We start from the raw sequence: 21,511 nt of genomic DNA on the forward strand, positions 1-21,511 counted from the left end.
ACACAACCTATAGCCAGTTCAGAAGGCTCAATAATTTTCAGTGTTTTTCATACATTAATTAATCCTTATGGCATCCCAAGGATGAAAGAAATTTAATTCTCATTTCTTGTTACTTAAAACCACAGAAAAAATCTGAATGGATTAAGATGTGCCATTATAATAAAATATTTCATCAAATATTAAAGATCTACCATATCATCAGCACTACATGAGGCATAAAGTATCCCACTGCCATGGCCGATTTTACATCAAGCAAGACCTCTTGCAACTTCACCCTGAAGGTACACAGCTATGAAACATTTCTGGAAATGCAATAGCTATGACAGAACTATACCCAATCCTCGTCACCAGAACCCAATAACTTACTTAAAAATAAATGTAAAATTAAGATGATTTATTGAGAACATTTTCTTGACAGGGACTATATGTGGTGTATGGGGAGTTAGAGAAAGCCTCAAGGTTACAAGCCTAAGGTGACATCTGAATAAAGTCCTGAATGAAGAGAAGGAACAAGCACATGATTATGTAGGAGTTCTACCAGGCAGAGGGAACAAGTGTGAGGGTCCTGAAATGGGTTCATGTCTGTAGCATTCTCCACACACCTGCTAATTAGACTTCTCCTTGTATGTCCTATTGTTACTCCCACTGTGCCCTGCAAGATCTTTCTGATTTCCAGGTTCACCATACTCCCTAGGCATGCAAACCTGAACCCCAAGCCACACTGTGTGCGTTACTCTCTTCTTTCCCCAATCAGTGACCAACTCATATTGTAACATGATGACTACCTTCAAAATGTTACCTATTTCTCTTCCCCTCCATCCCCACTAACACCACACCAACCCAGAATTACAGAATTATAGAACATAAAGACTGGAATGGACCTTAGATAACTCCATCTTACTGAAGCCCACATTACTCAAGTCTCTAAAGTATTGGACCAAAGATCTGTTATTACATCATACTTGGATTTTTTTTTTTGTATGCCCCTCCTACCCACTCCCAAATCCAATCCATCATGCATATTGCTCACAATGAATTCTCCTTACACAATGACTTCATGTTACTCATCTCTCATTCTATAATATCTACAATACCTCCATATTGAACAGTCTCCTTTCACTGTCCTACATACACACTCACACTATGTCCATTTCATCTTCTAAATTTTCATTCACATTCCTTCCTTTGAAATGCCTTTTATTCTTTCTTACCTATCTAAATCTGACCTGTTTTTCAAGCCCTTTTCACAGAGCTTTCCATGACTATGCCAGCTTTCACTGATTTTTCCCTTCTCAGAAATTCTATAATACTTTAATAGTTTAACATAAAATCTAGCACTTGTAGTCTCCCTCCTCCCAACCCCGTCCACCTTGCAGAGCACCATTAAATACCTTTGTTCAAACGTTATGAGCTCTGCCTTTTCTCACTGAACTAAAACTCCTTGAGGACAGGGATTACGGTTTTTGTCTCCCCAATCGGGCCTTGTAGAAAATAGGAACTACCATATTTTTAGCTCTTACCATGTGCCATATATTGTATTAAGTGCTTCACCTACTTTATCTCATTAAATCATGATAACACTGTGTTACTAATATTATTTTTCCTACTTTTCAGAAGAAGAAATAAAGGCACTAAGAGGTTACACTGAAGTTACATATCTTGGAAAACAAAGTGCTGGGATTTGAACTAAATCCTGTCTCCTGAAGCTGGCACAAAGTAGGTTGCAAACAAATATTTGCTGTATTGTTCTATCGTTTCATGTGTGCTCATGGTCTCATCACCCCAAATGAACTAATGAGCGTAGAAACCATGCCCGGACGCTTATGAGGTGGAGTGGGGGCAAGGGCTGATCACCATTCCTTGCTGAGTATCCTTTGGGTGCTAGGTTCAGTGCTAGGCATTTCATGTTCAACGTCTCATTGAAGACTCATAACTGTGAATTCTCTTCAACAAACAGTTGTTGTAATTCCTCCATCAGAGATTTACCCAAAATCTCACCCACTCTCAATCAAGTACAAATGCTCCCAGTCGTGATGAGTACTACATCCCTTCCGAGCCTCCCAACTCAAAGAGGACAAAGCCCTCTCAACTCCAATTAGCCAGTAGGATTACAATCGTCAGCTTCAACAAGCATTCACCAAGTGCCTGGCTTTCTTAGGACAGGCCAACCAGCTCTTCATTCTAACACTCATGATCTTATTTACTAGGCACTACAGCCTGTAAGGTAAGTGACGTTTTCTCCAATTTAGAGATAAGTAAAATAACATCCCGCCTAGCGGGTTAGCTCAATTGGTTAGAACACAGCCTTGTAACACCAAGGTCAAGGGTTCGGTTCCCCAGCCACTAAAAATAAATAAGTAAATAAAATAAGGTCCAAATAGCGTTAAGCCGAAGTCACGTGGCCAATGGCAGATTCGGGACTAGATTCCAGGTCTCCTTACTGTCGACTCTATCCCACTCCCCCAGCAAACACAAACAGGTGGTATCCGATTTATACTGGTCTCGCTGGGTTAGGATTAGAGTTACAGCAAAAGATGTGGAATAATTTTCATTCAAAAGATATTTATTGGACGCCTATATGCCAACATTCTAGGTACAAATACCACCTCCTCCATTTGTTCACTGTTGTTCACTATGTGACACGGAGAAAGTCGTTTCACCTCCCAAGGCCCCAGTGCCCTCATCCCTAAATGAAGGTAATAATAGTCACCTACTAAGCGGTAACGTCGTGAGACGCTAATGAGACGAAAGGGAAACACCAGCACCGTGTCTGATACATGGTAAGTGTCTAGCAAGTATGGGTTCCCTTCACCTACCCCCTCCGCCCCCACAAGGAATTCACCCACGACGACCATGCGACAGTATGTCCACTCGGCCAGAGGCCAGCACGCGGCCAGCCGCACTGCCATACCTGCATGGAATCAGCGCTGACGATCTCGCCACCTAGCCGCTGGCCTAGCTGCAATGCCAGGGTGGACTTGCCAGTACCCGTGGCCCCGAGAATCACTACAAGAGGCAGTGTCCGCTGCAGGCCCCGGAGTCCAGGACCCACAGGAACTGCTCGTGCAGCTACCACAGCCGCCATCTTGAAGACGTCTGCGCTTGCGCCGGACAGCTGTACCCATGGCAACTGTCAGGGCGCCTGCGCGGCTCGGGCTCTGGAGGGAAGGGGCTAAAGGAGGACCAAGCGGCAAGAAGAAGGTCCCTACCTTAAGAGGCTCACGACGTGACTGCCGTCAACTAGCTGCTGTCAGAACCGCAACTACCTGCTCTCTTAAATGGGGGATGGCAGCCTATCTAAAATAGATCTGTCCCTATTATTCTTTCACGACACCCAATTATTTTTCTTCATAGCACTAATTAGAATATAAAATTATATATTGGCCTTTTGTTCATTGTCTTCTCCTGCAGGTTGTTAGTTCCATAAAGGCAAGGGACAAATTCTGTCTAGGTCATTGCTCTATCTCCAGTGCCTCGCACAGTACCTGGTACCATATAGACACCCAATAATTTTTAAATGGAGAAGAGCATGACCTCCTTATCTAGTGCTGGAGCCAGTGAGCTCAGAGGAGTGGCATTCTCCAGAATCAGATCTGCCCAGTTCCCAGGCAAGGGCGGCTCTAATGTTTTCATCCCACAGTGCAACCACAGAATCAGAAGGCAGAACAAAACTTTCCATTCCTTGGCCAAAGGATGCAAGAGATGGGGGTGAGAACAGAAAAAAACAAGCAAGTAAACAACAATCCACAAAATAGAAACAGGAAAAGGAAGGAGGGCAGAAAGAATACAGTAGCAGCAACCCTCAGATTAAGGTGTGGGTGGGAAGGGCCGGCCCATGGCTCACTTGGGAGAGTGTGGTGCTGATAACACCAAGGCCACGGGTTTGAATCCCTATATAGGGATGGCCGGTTGGCTCACTTGGGAGAGCGTGGTGCTGACAACACCAAATCAAGGGTTAAGATCCCCTTACCGGTCATCTTTAAATAAAAAAAAAAAAAAAAAAAAAAGGTGGGGGTGGGAAAAAGTAGAACCAAGAGAGGACCAAAATTTAGGAGATCCACAACCTTTTAAGAAAGGTAAGCTCGGGCCGAGCCCGTGGCGCACTTGGTAGAGTGCTGCGCTGGGAGCGCGGCGACTCTCCCGCCGCGGGTTCGGATCCCATATAGGAATGGCCAGTGCGCTCACTGGCTGAGTGCTGGTCACGAAAAAGACAAAAAAAAAAAAAAAAAAAAAAAAAAAAAGAAAGGTAAGCTCGGGGCCGGCCCGTGGCTCACTCGGGAGAGTGTGGTGCTGAGAACACCAAGGCCCCGGGTTCGGATCCCATATACGGATGGCCGGTTCGCTCACTGGCTGAGCGTGGTGCTCACAACACCAAGTCAAGGGTTAAGATCCCCTTACCGGTCATCTTTAAAAAAAAAAAAAAAAAAAAAGAAAGGTAAGCTTGTGTTAATTAAGTAAAAACTTAAAGGGGGGAGGGGAGGAGGAGCTTTGGAATCAGATGGACCTGGGTTCAAATTCTAGCTCTGTCACTTATCAGCTGCGTGACCTCCATTAACTTCACGTTAGCCTCAGTGTTATTGTCTTTAAATTCCTCTCAGGATCACCATGAGGAGAAAATGAAGTAATGTCTGAAAAATGCCTGCTACAATGCCCTGGCACATAACAACCACCATTTGTTTTTTTTTTTTTTTTTTTTAAAGATGACCGGTAAGGGGATCTCAACCCTTGGCTTGGTGTTGTCAGCACCACGCTCAGCCAGTGAGCAAACCGGCCATCCCTATATAGGATCCGAACCCGTGGCCTTGGTGTTATCAGCACCGCACTGTACCGAGTGAGCCACGGGCCGGCCTAAACAACCACCATTTGTTGAACACTTTGTATTATAGTGGTAACACCCCATCTGCCTCAGTAAAGAGGTAAGAGCAGCAGCCTAGAGGCAGAGAAATTTTCAGTAATGTGTAAAAGTGACTAAGTACCTATTCTGCTAACCTCTTGTTAGCCATCTTAAGAGTTCTAATTGCTTTCACCTTGAGATTAGGCTCTGCCTAACTGACAGTCATATCGCCAGGATCCCTTAGACCAAAGGAGTGACCCCTGGAAGTTTAGAGCATAGGACAAGCCTGTCTGGAATCACCATAGCCTTAAAGGCCACTCTTGTAAAACCTAGCCTAAAGCTTGTAACCACATTGTTTGGAGAACAACAGTTCCTAGTTCTGGGTCCCCTGTACCTCCTTTTCTCAATCCAGCCTGCTTTGATCAAAAGCCCTGTTCTCTCCAATTTGTGGTACCTGCCTGGGGCTGGGTTTAAAATGGAGATGCATAGCCACATATTGGCAGACACTCTCACATGATGGTTGTTAACTGTAGAACCTTTGCCTGGAGACTTTCAGAGGGTACAGTTACCATGACAACCACCAGAAAGATGGCAGGGAGGAGAAATGATGCAAATAAAGGAAATGGAGGCTGATTTCATAACAACAATCTGACCATGACAGAGTATGCACACTCACAGAAGGAATAGCACTGTCCAAGTCATGACCAGGTGATTGTTACTAGAGAGAGAAAAAAAGGGGGGGGGGCGGGATTTACCACCGAGAGACCAGAAGAGGAAGAGGCTGGTTACCAAGGCAGCTGGGGAGAAAGGAATGAGAAAATGGAGCTTCACCACAGCAGCAGAAAATTGCTTCTAGCCAAGCAACACAGGACTGTTGCTATAGAAACAAGAAGAACAGGGATCCTGTAGACCATGGGGAGAATTATCACTGAAATGCTGAGTGGGAAAAGATTCCTAAATCAGAATGGAGCCTGTGGCCCAAAACGAATGTGAGAAAAACATAGTACCATTTTCATTCATTGTAATTCTTCCAGTCCTACCAAAAAAGGATGGAAACATATTTTCTAAAACACCTTAGGCTATTTTATTTGTAGTTCTATTTGTCTCACTAATAATCTTCTGAACTCTAAATTATATTAAAAATAGTTTCTGAAAGATATTCTGTAATTTAAAATCCTAATTAGAGACATTAAGTTCAAGGGAAAATTGGGAAATTGAAGTCTATGACCAAGAGTTAATAAGTATTTTTTAAAAAACAACATAAAACCCTCTAATGAAAAGCTTTGCAGGGCAATAAAGAGATAAAAGAAGGCAAAAAAGAATCAGGAAAGCTCATGATTTATACTCATGTCCAGGTATCAGCCCTGACACTCTCACCCCCTTCTATGAGGCCAGATGGGAAGTAGCTCTTTCTGTTCTGAAAGAGGCTCAAGAGGAAAGAGAGTCTTTCATTTAAAGTGTAATATAAGTCTAGAGGTGAAGGATGCAGAGGTCCATCTCCTTTATACTCCACACATTACAGCTTATTGTGGGCAAAGAAATTTTAGCTTTAAAAGCAAAAATGCCAGGATGGTTCCATCTGAAAGAGCATATCTAAAATGCATGAAGAAGGTACTAGGAATGCTCAAAATCCTTGGAGGGTTGTAATTCCAGGCCTGCCCTTCCAAAAGCCTACAGTCTCTCACTCCAGTGTGTGTGTGGGTACCCTAGGGGCAGGTGTATGGTAAGGCTGTGCATCTCTGCACCTATCTCACCTTCTTTAGGAAATTGAGAGTAGGTCTGGCTGGTTAGCTCAGCTGGTTAGAGCATGGTGCTGATAACACCAAGGTCCAGGGTTTGAGCTAGCCACACACACACACACACACAAAATGTAAGTTAAGAGCAGTACTTAGGGCAGGATAGGCATGGAAAGATCGCAGAAAATGAGAAAGGGAAAGGTAAAGAATGGTAGGGAGGAAAATTTGGGTAATGGCCCATGAAGGTTAATTGTATTATTTTCCGTCCTCTCTATACTTTAAATAATTTATTTTTAAAATTTTTATAAAAAGTAAGAAGCATATAGGGAGGTGGTAAAAAGTGAAGCCATTAGAGTAGAAGGGCTATTCAAAGTGGATCATCCAGAAGGCCCAAGCGGTCAAGAGGGAATTCTAGAGAATGCTGTGACATTGAGCACAGAAAGAGGAATATTCCATGGGAGGCCCGAAGCATCTGTCTCCAAGGTAAGAGAAGAAAGTTGGGTCAAAGACAAACATTAGCTTTTTGGTACAACCTGAGATGCCTTTGCAGCCCAATCCTCATGCTAAGTACATACCCCCAAAAAATATTTCCTGTGGGAGATATTTCATGGTGAACTCGGTGCCTATATGAGATTCCTAGGACTGCCATAAGTAATTACCACAAACTGGATGGCTGGAAACAACAGAAATTTATTCTCTTGTGGTTCTGGAGGCTAGAAGTCTTAAGTTATTGGTAGGACCATGCTCCTATACTTCCCTCTGGGGAAGAATCCTTCTTTACTTCTAGCTTCTGGTGGTTTCTGGCAATTCTTGTGTTCCTTGGTTTGTGGCAGCATAACCTCAATCTCTGCTTCTGGCTTTACATGGCTATTTTCCCTCTGTGTGTGTCTGTGACCAAATTTCCCTCCCTTTGTAACATCAGACATTGGATTAGGGCTCATCCTAATCCAGTATAACCTCATCTTATCTTGATTAAGATGCAAAGACCCTATTTCCAAATAAGGTCACATGCACAGGTTCTGAAAGAACCTTAATTTTGGAGGTAGTGGTGGTGGGGACAGTATTCCCCCTAGTACAGTGCCTATGAGTAATCATAACACCTTATATTGATTCCATGAATTGCTGTTTATATTACTGTTTTCACTGGTAGCTGGCCAATTCAAATTTGGGTGTATCAGATATGATCAAAACATATGAGGGGAAGAAGAGAATAGAGCTCACCTTGTTATAGGGTTTGTGTTACACCTAAAGTTGAGTTATAGGGTTTGCTCCAGAGCATACCAGAATGTTCTCAGAAGGAGCTCACTTCCAGCCTGCTCAGCCCTCTAAGAGAATCTGCACACCAACAGGGGATCCCTGAAAGCAGTAAACTCAGGGTGGGGGAGATGCAAAGAGGAAAAGATGCAGAGCCAGCAGTGGTCCTATCCAGTTGTAATCTCATGGCTATTTTGACCCTCCCCTTTACTTCTCTGGCCCTTCTCTTTTTCTTGGCTTGGCATTCTGGGCCTTAATAATCTTTATATCCTTGTAAGTCTCAAACCTGTATGTTCCATTTAAACCCTTTTCTTAAGCTTCAATGTTATATTTCCAACTTCCTGTTGGGCACTTCATTTTGGATGACCCCATCTCCTCAATCTCATTGTGTCCCAAACCACAATTGGTTTCTTCCTCTGACTTCTGTATTTCAAAGAATCACAAGAGGATGTTTGCTATTAAAAGGATCCACTTAGAAATCTAGTGCAACCTTCCTTGTTTTGTTAAAATGAGACTACCCAGCCAGCAAATCAGATCAGATTCCTCCCCTCTCCCCAGATTTGACAAAACCTTTCCAACCGCTCTTCCCTTAGCCCAAAACACCTTCCTTCTCTTCACGTAGCCAAATACTACCTGTGCTTTTAGTCCCAGTTAAAGTCACAATCTCCAGCAAGAAGTTTCTTGATGACTCCAAAGTTCTCTCTTCCCCTTCTGAGGCTTGTAGCCCTTGACTGAGACACATATTACCTTATTTTGTGATCATATTTGCACGTAACAACTTGTTTGATCTTTACAACAGTCCTATGATGTAGGTATCATTATTATCTCCATTTTACAGAAGAAGGAGACTTTTAGGACTCAGAGAAGTTGAGTTATTTGCCCAACATCACACAGGTAGTAACCCCAAGTCCTTGTTCTTAACCAATATACTATACCATTTATACCATCTTCTGTGAGTACATTGTATCTTCAAAGAATCTGGGCTCCAACCCCTTATATCAATGTTTTTCTGAGTGTGGCCTCAGGATTCCACCTCTCTGTTTGCTTGTTAGCAATGCAGATTCTTGGCCCAGACCTACTGCATCAGGGTCTTGGGGGTGGGTAGATTCTTAAGACACACTCAGGTTTGAGAATCACTGCTTTAACGACATAGGTATTAGAGTATTTAACGACTCCAGGTCCATTTAAAGGCACCACAGTGGCCAGTGAGGAAAAATGGGGGTCTGTACGTGCACCAGTTTTACAGATGCACAGCCCCTGCCAGGCATGGCCCATGGATGATGTGGACCAGTCAGAGGCTTGGATCTTTGCCCATCCTTCCTCCTCTGCTTATCCCAACCTCCCCAAATCCTGGCTACTCCTTCCCTGATGATTTACCATCTCTTGAGGCATCAATATGTACATTCCAGATTACTTTAAGTACTCCTGCTGGGAAGATTTCTTATTTTGCCAATTCCTTCTGTCCATCATCTTTCAAATATGACTAATCTGTATTCTAGGTGTGGGTTTTTGTTTGTTTGTTTGTTTGTTTTTAAAAGATGACCGGTAAGGGGATCTTAACCCTTGGCTTGGTGTAGTCAGCACCACGCTCACCCACTTAGCTAACCGGCCATCCCTATATAGGGATCCGAACCTGTGGCCTTAGGTGTTATCAGCACCACACTCTCCCGCGTGAGCCAGGGGCCGGCCCTAGGTGTGGTTTGTTAACATGGTTTAAATAACACTGATCACTTACTGAGCACTTGCTATTGCTCACAACAACCCAATGAAGCAGGTGCTACAATTTATACCTGTTTTACGGATGAGGAAACTGGGTCTGGGAGAGGTTAATAATTTGCCTAAGTTGAGGCAGCTAGAAAATGCAGAGCCAAGATTTGGAACTGAGATCCGTTGGGTGTGGGTGACCACTTATCCATACTACTTCTCACAAGTTTAAAGGCAATCCAGTATTCACTGGGCACCTACCAGACCCCTGGCACTTAGCCTAATCGTTTAATAACACACCTGATTAGAGACTTTGAGGACATATTTACATTTCCAGTTGATCCCTTTGGCGGGAGCAGCTCTAAATAAATAGACATTAACAAAAGCTGCCCACTGGGTTTACAGTAGAAATGCCCCCCACACCAATAGGAACTTTAGCTGATACATTTAAGACACCTCCCCTTTCTTCCTTCTCTCACGCAGTCATCAATTACTTCCCAACTGGTTATTTTAGGAAGGAACCTCTCTCTCAGTTCCTCCTATCACCTTACAGATAAACAAAGCCATCCCCATCCCCCATTCCCCTTCTAAAGAGAATATTCTGGAATATCCTTGCCTCAGGAGCACTTTAGACAAATTTAGCACATCTAAGATAGTTCAATCTGTCTTAGTTCCCCAAAATAACTGCCAATAGGGGCAAGAGTTATGCACACCCTTTAGCCGTTTATTGTCAAATGGGGTGGATGACCTCTCTTTTCTACACCAAGTGTGGGTTCTCAGCCACCCTTTGTCTGCGTCCCTGAGTTCGGCGTGTAATCCCTTAGGTGTACTATTCAGAGGCAAACCTAATTTGTAGAAATTGTTCTCTGATATTCAGGAATAAACTCCCGGCTATTTTCAGACAAAGATAGTGGTAGGTGTCTGTAGAAAGGAGCTAGGAAGGAGCTTAAAATACTTTGCATTCCAGAAACACCCTCCCTTCCCCCAGGAAGTGGCTTTATTCCCACTCCTTTCTCAGCAGAGCTGACTCAAAGGAGCTGAAGCTTGGAGTCAGGCAGCAGGTATAGCTGTGGGGGCTTAATGACTTAGATGTCTCTAAGCTTCAGTTTGCTTATCTGTGAAATGGGACTGATACCCCCTGCTCTCCAGATTATTGTGAAAAGTAAGATATGCAAAACAACTAGGACTAGTTGTACTTGCCTGTACCCATGGGTCCTTACCATTTTATTGAGTGCCCTCAAATTCTTTCAAGGTCCACTAAAGGGAGGGAAGTCCTACAGATGAGTCTTTAGACAAATGGCCTCAAAAAAATGAGGATGAATACACTGGGAGTTTTAAGAAAAGAGCTCCAGTAATCTAAGTCTGTTTTAGCAGACAGCTACTTTGGTTCTGGACATGTGACCTAGAGACTGTGGGGGTTAAGTGGAAAGTTTACCTGACTAGAGAGACTGGGCTTGGGATCCTGATTTTTCTATGTGACTTTGAGCAAGAAAGCTCTCTGGATTCCAGTACCATATGGCGGATATTGCTTACTTACCAGGTTATGGTGAGTGTCACTTTGTAAATGTAAGGAATTAACAGTAGCTACCTGAGCATGGTGCTGATAAAACCAAGGTCCAGGGTTTGAGCCCTATACCGACTAGCTGCCACATTAAAAAAAAAAAAAAAGAAAAAGAAAAAAAGTGTAGCCTTTTGACCCCATTCAGGCTCCGTAGAAGTGCAGGCAATACCAACCCAGGTCCCAGCTGTAAGGCAGGATTAGTGGAGGTAAAGCAGCCTTCTCCCACCATGATGCCCATGGCCTTTCTGAACAGCAACTGTTTTCTTTTCACAGTCTCAGAGGGGGGCTCTTTGGAACAAGACTATCTCACCCAGCACACAGATGCTTCAGAGTGACTGATTGGTCAAGTAACATTTGCCCTATTTCATCCCAATAAATGGCAGGTGCACTAGCTCCCAGGAGAGACAGTTCCAAAGAGCAGTTAAATGATGGAATTCCATGTTTACCCCCTCCATGGACCCCATGCTAATAAACCAAGCTGATCATTATAATGTGGTGCTCAAGGCCCCTGGCTCTGGAGACAGGTAGAGCTGGTTTCAAATCCCAACTCATTTACTGGTTAGCTGTATGTTCTTGGGTAGTTTTGTTTACTCTTACAACCTCAGTTTCCTTATCTGTAGCCCAGGCACATGGTTGGTGTAGTATAACATGAAGGAGCAAGTAGAGTGCTTAGACATAGGCAGTTCTCTATCAGGAACAGCTACTATTAAACTTTCCCCTCTTGCATTTACAGTAAGCTTATGAGAACTATTTCATTATCTAGGGAGGAAAAAAAAAAAAGGCCTTTTTGTAAGAAAAAAATCACTTTACATCACCAATGCTCAGATAAATTTTTAAAAAGACATCCTGCAAAAAGTCATCATACAGCTAAGATATGAACAGTATCATCCTAAATATAAGGCTTTACAGTTTAGAAAGCAGTTAAAGTCTACTACTTCATTTAATACTTGCAAAGACCCTGTGAAGTAGCATTTATCCCTATTTTACAGAAAAGGAAACCAGGACTTAGAAAGGTAAAGCTAAAAGAAGTGGTGGAGCCAGGATTTCAAGCTTTCTAAAGTACAAATTCAGAACTCTTTACAATTCACAAGAGAATTTCGTGTTCACTGAGTACTGAGCCTACATTGTTTAGACATGTCTGAAATGGCATTTCAGGAACCCAGAGTGGAATGACCTGGTTAGCAACATGGTTAGAGAAATGCAGCCCTCTGGATCACTGGTGGCTATCCCAAAATAGTTTTCCTTGGTTCAGGAGGACTCAGATGGCACAAGTTGCCCCCACTCTTGACATGTTTGAGATATCTTTTATTAGAAGATGTCCCAGAAGGCAACATTTTAAAATCGGACAATCAATAATCACAACTAAATACAAAATTTCAGGTAAACTTGCCTTTCAAAATAAATCAGATCCTTGCAACAGGAGAATTGCCCAAGAGTTTTTTTCTTATACAAAAACAGTTAACACCACTCTGCAAAAGGCATACAAAAATACAGTATTAAAAAAAAAAAAAAAGACTCCCCCCAGCATAATACCCAACAGCAGCTTATAAAACACAAGCTTTTCAGCTTTTCAGGTGAGGCATCAGTAAACTACATCCCACCTGTCCTCCAAAGACAGTTCCAGAATCAGTTGGCTCCTGAAAATCATGTTCCAGAAAGTAGAAAAGCTATTTCCAAACTTCCACTGGGATTCTCTGAGGCCAGGAAGCAACCTTAGAAAGAGACCATTATGGACAATAGATTTGGAAGTAGCCGCTGGTTTTCCAGAGCCACATATAGTGCTCACCATTGCCCCTCCCCCACTTCCAAACCCAGAGCTGTCCAGGCAGAGTTCTGGAGGGGCTGATCCTTCTTCCAGGCCAGGTTTAGGTTGACCACATGATGCCTGCAGGGTTGGGTGACTTTCTTAGATTGGAGGCTGCCCCTGGATTCCACTTGGAGCTGCAGAGTCCAGCTGGGGCAAAATTTATCATGGTTGGCTAAGCAGAGCTTCTAGAGGCTCCTTTAAAACCCACCAGGAAGCAAGTCCACCTTCTGGAGCACTGGATGAGTCCCAATGGCTCTCCCCAGAACTTCAGTAAGGCCCAGATTCTTGAAAAGGGATCTAATTCATGGCAGGTTGGTGGGGGCTGAAGGGTGGCTGCAGAGCCAGCAATCTCCTTTGAGTTGCAGGAGGACAGGTTTGCACCGTTCCAGTAGAATTTCAAACTTATTAGTCAAGGATTGAGAAGACAGGTAGGTGGGAAAGAGGAAGTGATACATTTCTCCCTCCTGAGGTGCCTTATACCTGCCTTGGGAAAAGATTCCAAGATGGCCTCAAGTGCCCCTTGGAAAACACCTGGGCAGGGAACAAGTTCACTGCCAGGACTCCAAGCCTTCCCTAGGCCCCAGGCTAAGACCCATTTCCCTGTGTCTGCGAGAGAGGGTGGTGTAGAGCCTATTGCATAACAAAGGCAGAATGAAACAAAAAAAAAGTCCCTTATGAGGACAGAAATGTCCCTCCCTCAGAAAAGAGGCCCAAAGGGCTCTGTGACAAGGAATCTAGAGGCCAAGCTCTTTAAACATTCTCAAGGTCACAGCATTGAGCGTGGAAGGAGGGGCATCCTCTAACATCACTATATATATATTAAAGGTTTCCAACTCCTCAGCTATTGTAAAGTGTCTGACAGTGAGGTAAGGGTCCATGTTGATCTAGTCTGTGAGCTTGTCTTCACCCGAAACAGCTCAGGTGTCTCCTGGAAAAAGGAGCCTCAGGGAGAGCATCCAGGCTCAGCTGTCCTTGAATCACCCCCAGGGACACCCAGTCAGAGCATCCCTTTCTACCCTAAAGCTCACGCAGAGTGTGAGATTTCAGGCAGGCTGGAGCCCCCCGACAACGTCCACCACCTGTTGCATAGCATCTGTCAGCCTTTTCTTCGAAGCTAGTGAGCTAGGCAACTCCAAGCTCCTCAGTCAGCTGCCTGCTGGGAAGCCAAAGGCGCCATGAGTCAGGGAAGAGGGAGAGCTGGGTTTCAAGGTTTCCAAGAATGCAAGCCCTTACTGTGTGTGCACTGGCTGCAATGCATTCTGGGATCTACTGTCCAGACTGTCCCACCGTAAATTGTGCAAATTACTAAAGGAGAGAGGGAGGTTAAAAAATAAACCTGTGTCTTTGTAAGACAGAACAGTCAGGCTTTTTGGTCAGTTAGTAGCCACTGAGGTACGCAATTCTTTTCTGCAGTTGCTGTTGCCGGCATCGGAGCTGCCTTTTCTCCGTAGCCATCCTCTTCTCGGCCCCCACCAGGGCTTGCAAGTATTCCAAGGCCTTGCTTAGGATCACAACTTTGGGGGCCTTAGAGCAGCTGGCTAGGGTGGGTACCTGGTCCCTCAGTGCCAAGAATCGCGAACGGAGGTCATTCCGCCTTTTGCGTTCCAGGAAGTTGTGGTTCTTCCTCTTGGTCACATCCTCAGTATCAGAACTGACAGGTTTAGAGTGGCAGGACTGGGGAGCCTCATTTTCTATAGGCAGGGGACTCACTATCTCTTCATCCTCATCATCTTCCTTTTCCTCTGAAGCATCTCTCTCCAGAGCCTCTTCTTGGGGACCCCTCTCTGAAGCCCCTTCTTGTGAGCAGCTTTCTGGAGGAAAACGGGCAGCATAGTTGTGCTGTTGCTGATGGATGGAGATGTGGAAGTGTTTCATGCAAGGGTCCAGAGGGTCTGCTCGCACTGTGATGGTGACCGGCTTCCGTATACCCAGAGACTGTCTCTTCTCTACTGTCACAACATCGATTTCTTCACCCTCTGTCCAAGAAAAGAGATCAAGGGAAGAAACACATCTCATGAGAAACAGATATATAGACTCTACAGCTTTAGCTGTCCGTGCTGGGGCTTGGGAAGGTAGGTGACATTTTCCCAGTTTAGATATAAACAAACTGAAGTGAGGAGAAAGACAGCTGATTCACTTGTAATGGCGTAAGGGCAGAGTGAAGGAAAGGAGGGGAATTAAGCAAGAAGGAAAATATTCTCTGATTTCCTTTTGCACAGCAAGGCTTAAATAAGAACAAAAGGCAGACCCAAGCCAACAGCCCCCAGTCTGTAAAGGCTCTCCCCTCCCCCACTGAGGGGATGGGGAGAAAGAGCTACTGGCATGGGACAAAGTTGAGCTATAAAGATCTTCCCCAGTCGGGCTCTTTCATGCCCCATCAGAATTGTAAATGAGGGGTCTGTGGGCAGAGCTGCCCTTTGTTCCTGCCCAGCACAGCCTGCACTTGGGGAATTGTTACTTTTCACAAGTTATAAATCCTATTATTCCCCCACCTCTCTATTCTGCCATCCCTTTCAGCTGAAGATTTAAAAAAGGGAGGGCTACAACCCATCCCTCCTCACCCACAGAAAGGAGGGAAAGGGTTTCCCTTAGGAGCATTTTGCTCCTGAGTTCAACGGGTTTCTAAAGTCATCCATCATCTATAGGTCTCCCGCCCCACCCCTTTATCTGGACCAGAAAAGGGTTGGATTTGTAATCACAAGTCAGTGAAAGCCACAGGAACTTCACAAAGGTGCAAGTGACCATTTCTAAGCTACCTGCACCAGAGGCAGAGACTGAGCAGCAGGACAATGTCCCAGATGCAAGGGCCAAAACACCTGGACATGTCCCTGTCATTCCCTAGCTCGAGGGTCTCTCAGGTTAACCCAATCAGGAGAGGGGCGATTGGGAGAAAACCCTCCCGCTCCACACATTTTGCAGTCCCCACACAGAAGACCACCTTTGTACATTTCGGCCTAGTAACAGAAGAGCTCCATTCTTAGCTTCTTTTGCATATCAGGAAGCTTGGGCCCCATTGTCAGGAAGGCTTCCATTGTGCGGACAATCGCATTATTTCCCCATTAATAAAACCTGACCATTCAGCCCTCCTGGTCCCAAAGCCTGTGATTGGCTGGTTAAGCCCTGTTTGGAATGTTGTTTTACCCAGCCCCTACCACTATTGGCTGAGCTCTGCCGTCAGTCTCTCTCCCCACCACCCCCCTCATTGTTTGCAATCTGTTGCATTTTGTTCTAGGCCATGTGGCCTGTGAGTGAACCAAGAGCCCACGAACAGGTTCAGGTTAAAAGGCTGCCCATCAGAAATGATTCAGGAGGCTTTCCTGCACCCCAAACCTTTAGTTTTCAGTGTTAAACCTCATAGCTGGGGAAAGCTCTAAGGAATAAATAATTTAAGACACCATTCTCCTTTTCAGAGAGTAGTGTCTAACTCTACCCAGACAAGGAAATGTCCTTAGCAGGACAATCAACTCCAACCTCCTCATGTGCAAAGGGAGAAACTGAGACCCAGATCAGCCAAGTCAAGAATTGTAACATTCTCGATCTCAAACTAAGATTTCCAAACTTCCAAAACAATACTCTTTCCACTCCACCAGTCTTTGTAGAGATACATCTTTATTAGTTTCTTGACCTTAAGATTCCCATTCCAGCCATTAAACAAACACAAGTTCTTGGTGTAGAAAGCAAGCAGGTTAGAAACCACCTTAATATAGTGGACCGAAAAAATTTTTTTAATTTTTCTTGTTATCCTCATTTTTCCCATCAAGTGTATAACAACTTCCATACCCCTTTCCCCAGTTCCCTCTCAAAAGGTCATGTAAAAGTTAATTCTTAAAAGCTACAGTGAGTTTTCTCTGTCCTGATTTACGTGAAGCTAGCCTCAAACTGCGTCCTACAAAAGCACCACCCTCTCCAGTACTTCTCATGGGTACACAGGTCTAAGGAGTTAAAAGCAACATAGTCTGTTGGCAGAGGATGCTCCAGTCTGCCCTCAGCAAGGTTTGCATTGCATCAAGGATGGGGGAGGAGGACCTGGAGCTCTATTGCCTTGACCCAGCACCTAGACCAGAGGTTGGCACAAAGTAGAGGCTAGTGAACATTTGTTGAATGCAAGAAAGCAGCTGATGGCTGCACATGTATTGGAAGAAGCTAGAAGGACACCTTTCCACCTTTGGCCAAAGCAACAAGGCAGGTGTATCTCTTTTCAGATACGCTACCATGAAGACCATCTAAACTTCAAGGAAGAGGTACCTGGTTGGGATGGAGGGTTGAGGAAAAGAAGCTGGCTAGAGAGCAGGAAGCTGGGGCTCACATCTAGTGATTTCTTATTTCTAAGTCTCAGTTTTTCCATCTGTTAATGGGGAACATTCATTCCTCCCCTACCTGTCTCATGGGTGATGTGAGAATGCACAAGTGGTAAGGGGTGGAAGGTGCAAGGGGAGAGCATTTTTGACATTTTGAAGTAAAGCAGGCTGGAGATCTAGATTTTTGAAAGATGAAGGCGTTGGATTTGCACAGAAGGCTCCTTAGCTTCTTTCCTCCCTAGGGGAGTGTGAGTTTCCCAGGGAAAGGCAGCAACAAAAAAAGCTTCAAGCTTGGAGTGACTCTTAAGGAACCTCTTCCAGCTTCCGAGGACAGAAATCCCCTACAGTACAATTGTCCTCTCTAAGCGCCAACCCTCACTGTCTCCCTTGTTCCCTGGGGCTCCAATCATGTCTCTCTTGTCCCCTGGGGCTCCAATCATCATCAAAGGGACGCTGGCTCCCGCCACTTCTCCAAACTGTTTACCAACACACCCACGTGCCAGACAGACACTGCCGGGGGCTACACCAGCAGCTTCAGCCAGAGAAAGGGGTAGGTGGCCAAAAGGCTTGAAAAGGCCCAGTGCCTGACCTGAGACAGCGGTAGAGCTTTGGTCACCCATGGGGTGCCCCCCGCTTGGATGGCCCGGACGGTCCTTACCCGAGTCGCTTGGGCTCTCGGACCCCGAGCAGGCCTGGGTCTTGGGCTCGCCCAGCTGACAGGGGGCGGCGGGGGCCGGGTTGCCGGCTTCTAGGCTGGGAGTGCAGTCCGGGGCGGCAGGCGCCTTGGGCGGGTTCCCCCGGGGTGCGCCAGCGGCGAGCCGGTCGCTCACGGCTCTCTCCAGCCGTTCCCGGGCCGAGAAGCCGCTCCACATGCAGTCACGGCGGATGATGGAGGCGTAGTTCCTACCCCAAGCTTTCGAGTGGCCCCGAGATTCCGTCTCGTCCCCGCCGCCCCCTCCGGGCCACGTCTCCGGGGGACCAATTCCAGGGGCTGAGTCCCCGGCGCTGGGACCGGAGCCCCAGGGCGGCGACGTGGGGGGCGACGGCACCAGCTCGAATTTCTTCCAGATGTCCTCGCTGGGCGCCGTGGAGCGGTAGAAATCCTCCCCGCAGTCATAGTCATAGAAATAGTGCTGGTACGAGTCGAAGTCCATGTCCGCTCCCTGCGGAAGGGAAGCGGGGATGTGCTGACTGGGGGTGCGGGCCGAGAGAAGGAGGCGTCCCCGCGTCCCTGAGCACAGCCGGCTGCCGGGCTCTCGTCCCTCCCCAACCCCACCGGCTGGCAGCCCGCGTCCTGGGAAGCCAGGCCGTGAGTCACAGCGCCCAGGGAAGTCGCTCACGGAGCGCGGACCAGGCTGCAGGGAGCGAGTTCAAAGCAAACTTTGCCAGCGCTGCCCGGAGCGCAGCTCCCGGGCCCCGGCCGGGCCGGGCGGGGGCGCGCTGCGCCCAGAAGGCAGCCAGCAGCCAGTCCCGTCCCCCGGGACCCGCGCCCGGGCCACCCGCAGCCTCACCTCGCTCCCGCAGCCCGCCCCCTGGAGCGGACCGGCTCCCCGCCGGCTCCCGGCTGCCCGGCAGCCAGCACACACGCACATGCGCGCCACTGAGCGCGCGCTCCACATTCACGGGCGCGACCCCCCCGCGCGCGCTCCCTCCCCCGCTCGCGCACGGCGGCCCGGACGCTCCCGGGATCGACGCGGGAGCGCGAGCTGCAGGCGCATTGTTTCCCAGCGGCCTTATATCTCGTCGCGCGCCCCGGGACGGGGGGCGGGCCCTGTGGGGACAAGCCCCGCCCCCTGACCCGCCCCGCTCCCGGCGGTCGACAGGTGGGGCCAGCCCGCCCTCCTGGCTGAGGTCTCCTGCCCTTCGCTATCCCTCTCAGCCCCCGGAATAAATAGCACGCAGGACAGCTCGGAGCAGCGCGCGCGCGCGCTGAGGCATCCGGCGGGCGCCTGGTGGAGGCGTGACTTTTTAGCTAGGCGTCCGCGGTCCGCAGCCGACCGAACTAAAGCCGCGTTCCTTGCTCACTCTAGGCTGGGGAGTAGGGCTACTCCCCGCCCCACCCTGCGAGCCTCCTTCCCCGGCCGCGCCCCGCTTGTTCAGGTGCGTCCGACCCGCGGCGGGGCGGCAACCGCACCTCCACCGCGCCACCTGGCGGCCCTCAGCCCCGAAGTGGGCTGGTCCCGGCGTCGCTTCATCACCTTCTCCTTTAGATCCGAGGCGGAGTGGTGAGGATTCTGGGCTTTAGAGCCTGAAACTTAACCTTCCTGAGCCTCAGTTTCATCTGTAAAACTAAGGGATAGTCATCCCTCACCAGGTTGCTGTGAGAATTTAAGAAGATAGAGTAGCTAGGGAAGGGGACTGGTCCAGGAGAAGCAAGCAGAACTTTCTCAGTCCCCGGGGCTGGTAGTGAGCAGGGCATCCGACCCCCGCCACCCTCCCGCCCCCCTGCCTCACCAGGCCCCCCCACCCCCCAATACCATGTAAGAGCTGTACTGGTAGAGGAAAGAGAATGAGGATTTGAAGTATGAAACTTCGTTCAAGCCCTTGCTTTGCCACTTGCTAGCTGTGGGGCCAAGTCGTTTTAATCTTTGCCCTGCAACTCTGGCCAAGATGATGGACATATAACCCCCATCTATGCAGACTACCTTAGATGAAATAGGAAAAACTAAACTATACGGCCGGTCCAAGATTTAGACCCGAGGAAAGTAACTTGGAATAGCAGCCAATACATCTAGGATCCTGCACCTGGCATCAAGATCTGGTGTCTGGTCACCCTAGCTTGATTGCCTGCTGTTTCTCTCTTTCTCTCCCGTCCTTGTGGTCTAAGAACACCAAACTACTCACTGTTGGCATTCCAGCAGATGGAAGCGAGAAGGGCACACAGGTCAGTGTGGGTGGAGCAAGGGACACAAGGTGTGAGTCGATATATGGATTGGGAGAGAAGGCAGGGCCGATGACATCCTTGGTTTGGATATGTTAGGTCTAAGGTGCATGTGGGACGTCCTTGAAGGCAAGAACTAGCTCTTACTTGCCTTGTAATCTCAGCACCCAGAACAGCAGAGATATTCTGGCAGATGTTTGTGAACTGATTTACTGAGTGACTCAGCCAACCAAATTTTATTGAGACAGCCTGTGTGCCCTGTTCTGTGCTGAACCGAAGACACAGATCAGAAAGGTTCCTGGTTTGGTTGCAGCTCTGATGCAGAGGGACTGGACTGCCTTTTGGTGACTTGTTCTCTGGTCCAGACATGTCTGAGCTGGTTGCTGTAGGAGTTGGGGTTCTTGGCTACAAATGACAGAAACTGGCCTTAGATAAATTTAAGGAGAAAATGATTTTATTTGAAGAATGTGAGGTATAGAATTCAGGGAAGGCTGGATATCTATACTTAGAGAATGGGCCTTCTTTATCTAGACTAGAGCACCTACTCAGCAGTCCCTCCTCATGTTTTCACTGTTGTAGATGATATCTGGGGGCAACCAGGAGGTGCCCCCCCAAGAAGTAGGAACAAGGAAATTAAGTTGCCTTCTGAGAGTTAGCCTGCTCCTTTACTTTGGATACTTTTAAGTGTTTCATGTGTGTCTTTCTTACCAAACTGTAAGCTTAATAAGGACAGGTGTCAGTCTTGTTCACAGCTGGAACTCCGGGGCTTAGAACTGGCATGTCATGGGTGCTTAGTAAATGTATTGCCTGCTTGACTGAACACAAACCTCTAATGCTTTGACATAGAGATGTGCCAACTTACTTTATGGAGACAATAATTCTCAGGACCTGTCTAAACTGTAACCTGATTAAGGGTATTAATGCAACTGAAGAAAGAAGGTGCCAGGCAGGACGGTCCGGGCAGCCAGGGAAGCCAGAAATCAAGGAGAGTTGCCAAGGCACTCACTAGCAGTGTCCATTCTAGCACTGTCAGGGGACAAAGATGCTGGTTCAGGAACAGGGGAGATAGAGGCATCAATCTTTGAAGCCACCCAATTCACCCCCCACCTTGCTCATGCACTGGATTACCAAGCAACCCTCTGAAAACATTTCATTCCCCATGTAGATCCGCCCACAGGGAGAGAATGCACTCATCAACGAACAGGAAGATCCAGTCTGCTTCAAAGGCCTGCTTCCCTTAGAAATTAATGAATTGGCATGTGATTTGAAATATCAGTCTCATGAGCCCGGTTAATATGTCTGTTCTGTAGAAATGTTGCTGCTTTTAGGGCTAACAGCTCTGGTTTCTGAGTTAATGTCTGAACCCAGGATGGTGATGAAAATTTACCAGGGTAACAAATGCTACCCTAGGGACATTTAATTTTTTATTTCCTTTA

General features: G+C 47.0%; 2 protein-coding genes across 3 annotated transcripts in view; both read right to left on the reverse strand.

The window, feature by feature from the left end:
• The window catches only part of TRIT1 (tRNA isopentenyltransferase 1), a 38,872-nt gene extending 35,787 nt beyond the window's left edge, over positions 1-3,085 (reverse strand). For both annotated transcript variants that reach the window (XM_063105438.1, XM_063105436.1), the window contains exon 1: positions 2,912-3,085. In XM_063105438.1, coding sequence (XP_062961508.1) covers positions 2,912-3,085 — 174 coding nt within the window. The remainder of the gene's footprint in view (positions 1-2,911) is intronic.
• An 11,060-nt stretch (positions 3,086-14,145) lies between these two features.
• MYCL (MYCL proto-oncogene, bHLH transcription factor) lies at positions 14,146-18,786 on the reverse strand. The gene is made up of 3 exons (XM_063106944.1): positions 18,706-18,786; positions 17,853-18,357; positions 14,146-14,872 (listed from the first exon to the last, which is right to left on the reverse strand). The coding sequence occupies exons 1-3, from the start codon at positions 18,784-18,786 to the stop codon at positions 14,274-14,276; spliced, it is 1,185 nt and encodes a 394-aa protein (XP_062963014.1). The 3' UTR covers positions 14,146-14,273.
• Between the last annotated feature and the right edge of the window lie 2,725 nt (positions 18,787-21,511).

The sequence above is a fragment of the Cynocephalus volans genome, chromosome 8 (genome assembly GCF_027409185.1).
Source record: "Cynocephalus volans isolate mCynVol1 chromosome 8, mCynVol1.pri, whole genome shotgun sequence".
Taxonomy (NCBI): Eukaryota; Metazoa; Chordata; class Mammalia; order Dermoptera; family Cynocephalidae; genus Cynocephalus; species Cynocephalus volans.

Coding starts and splice junctions, on each gene's coding strand:
- MYCL (XM_063106944.1), bottom strand. CDS start 18,786: ATGTGCGTGTGTGCTGGCTGCCGGGCAGCCGGGAGCCGGCGGGGAGCC. Junction 18,358..18,705: donor GGGCGGGCTGCGGGAGCGAG/GTGAGGCTGCGG, acceptor TCCCTTCCGCAG/GGAGCGGACATGGACTTCGA. Junction 14,873..17,852: donor CGAGAGCCCAAGCGACTCGG/GTAAGGACCGTC, acceptor TTTCTTGGACAG/AGGGTGAAGAAATCGATGTT.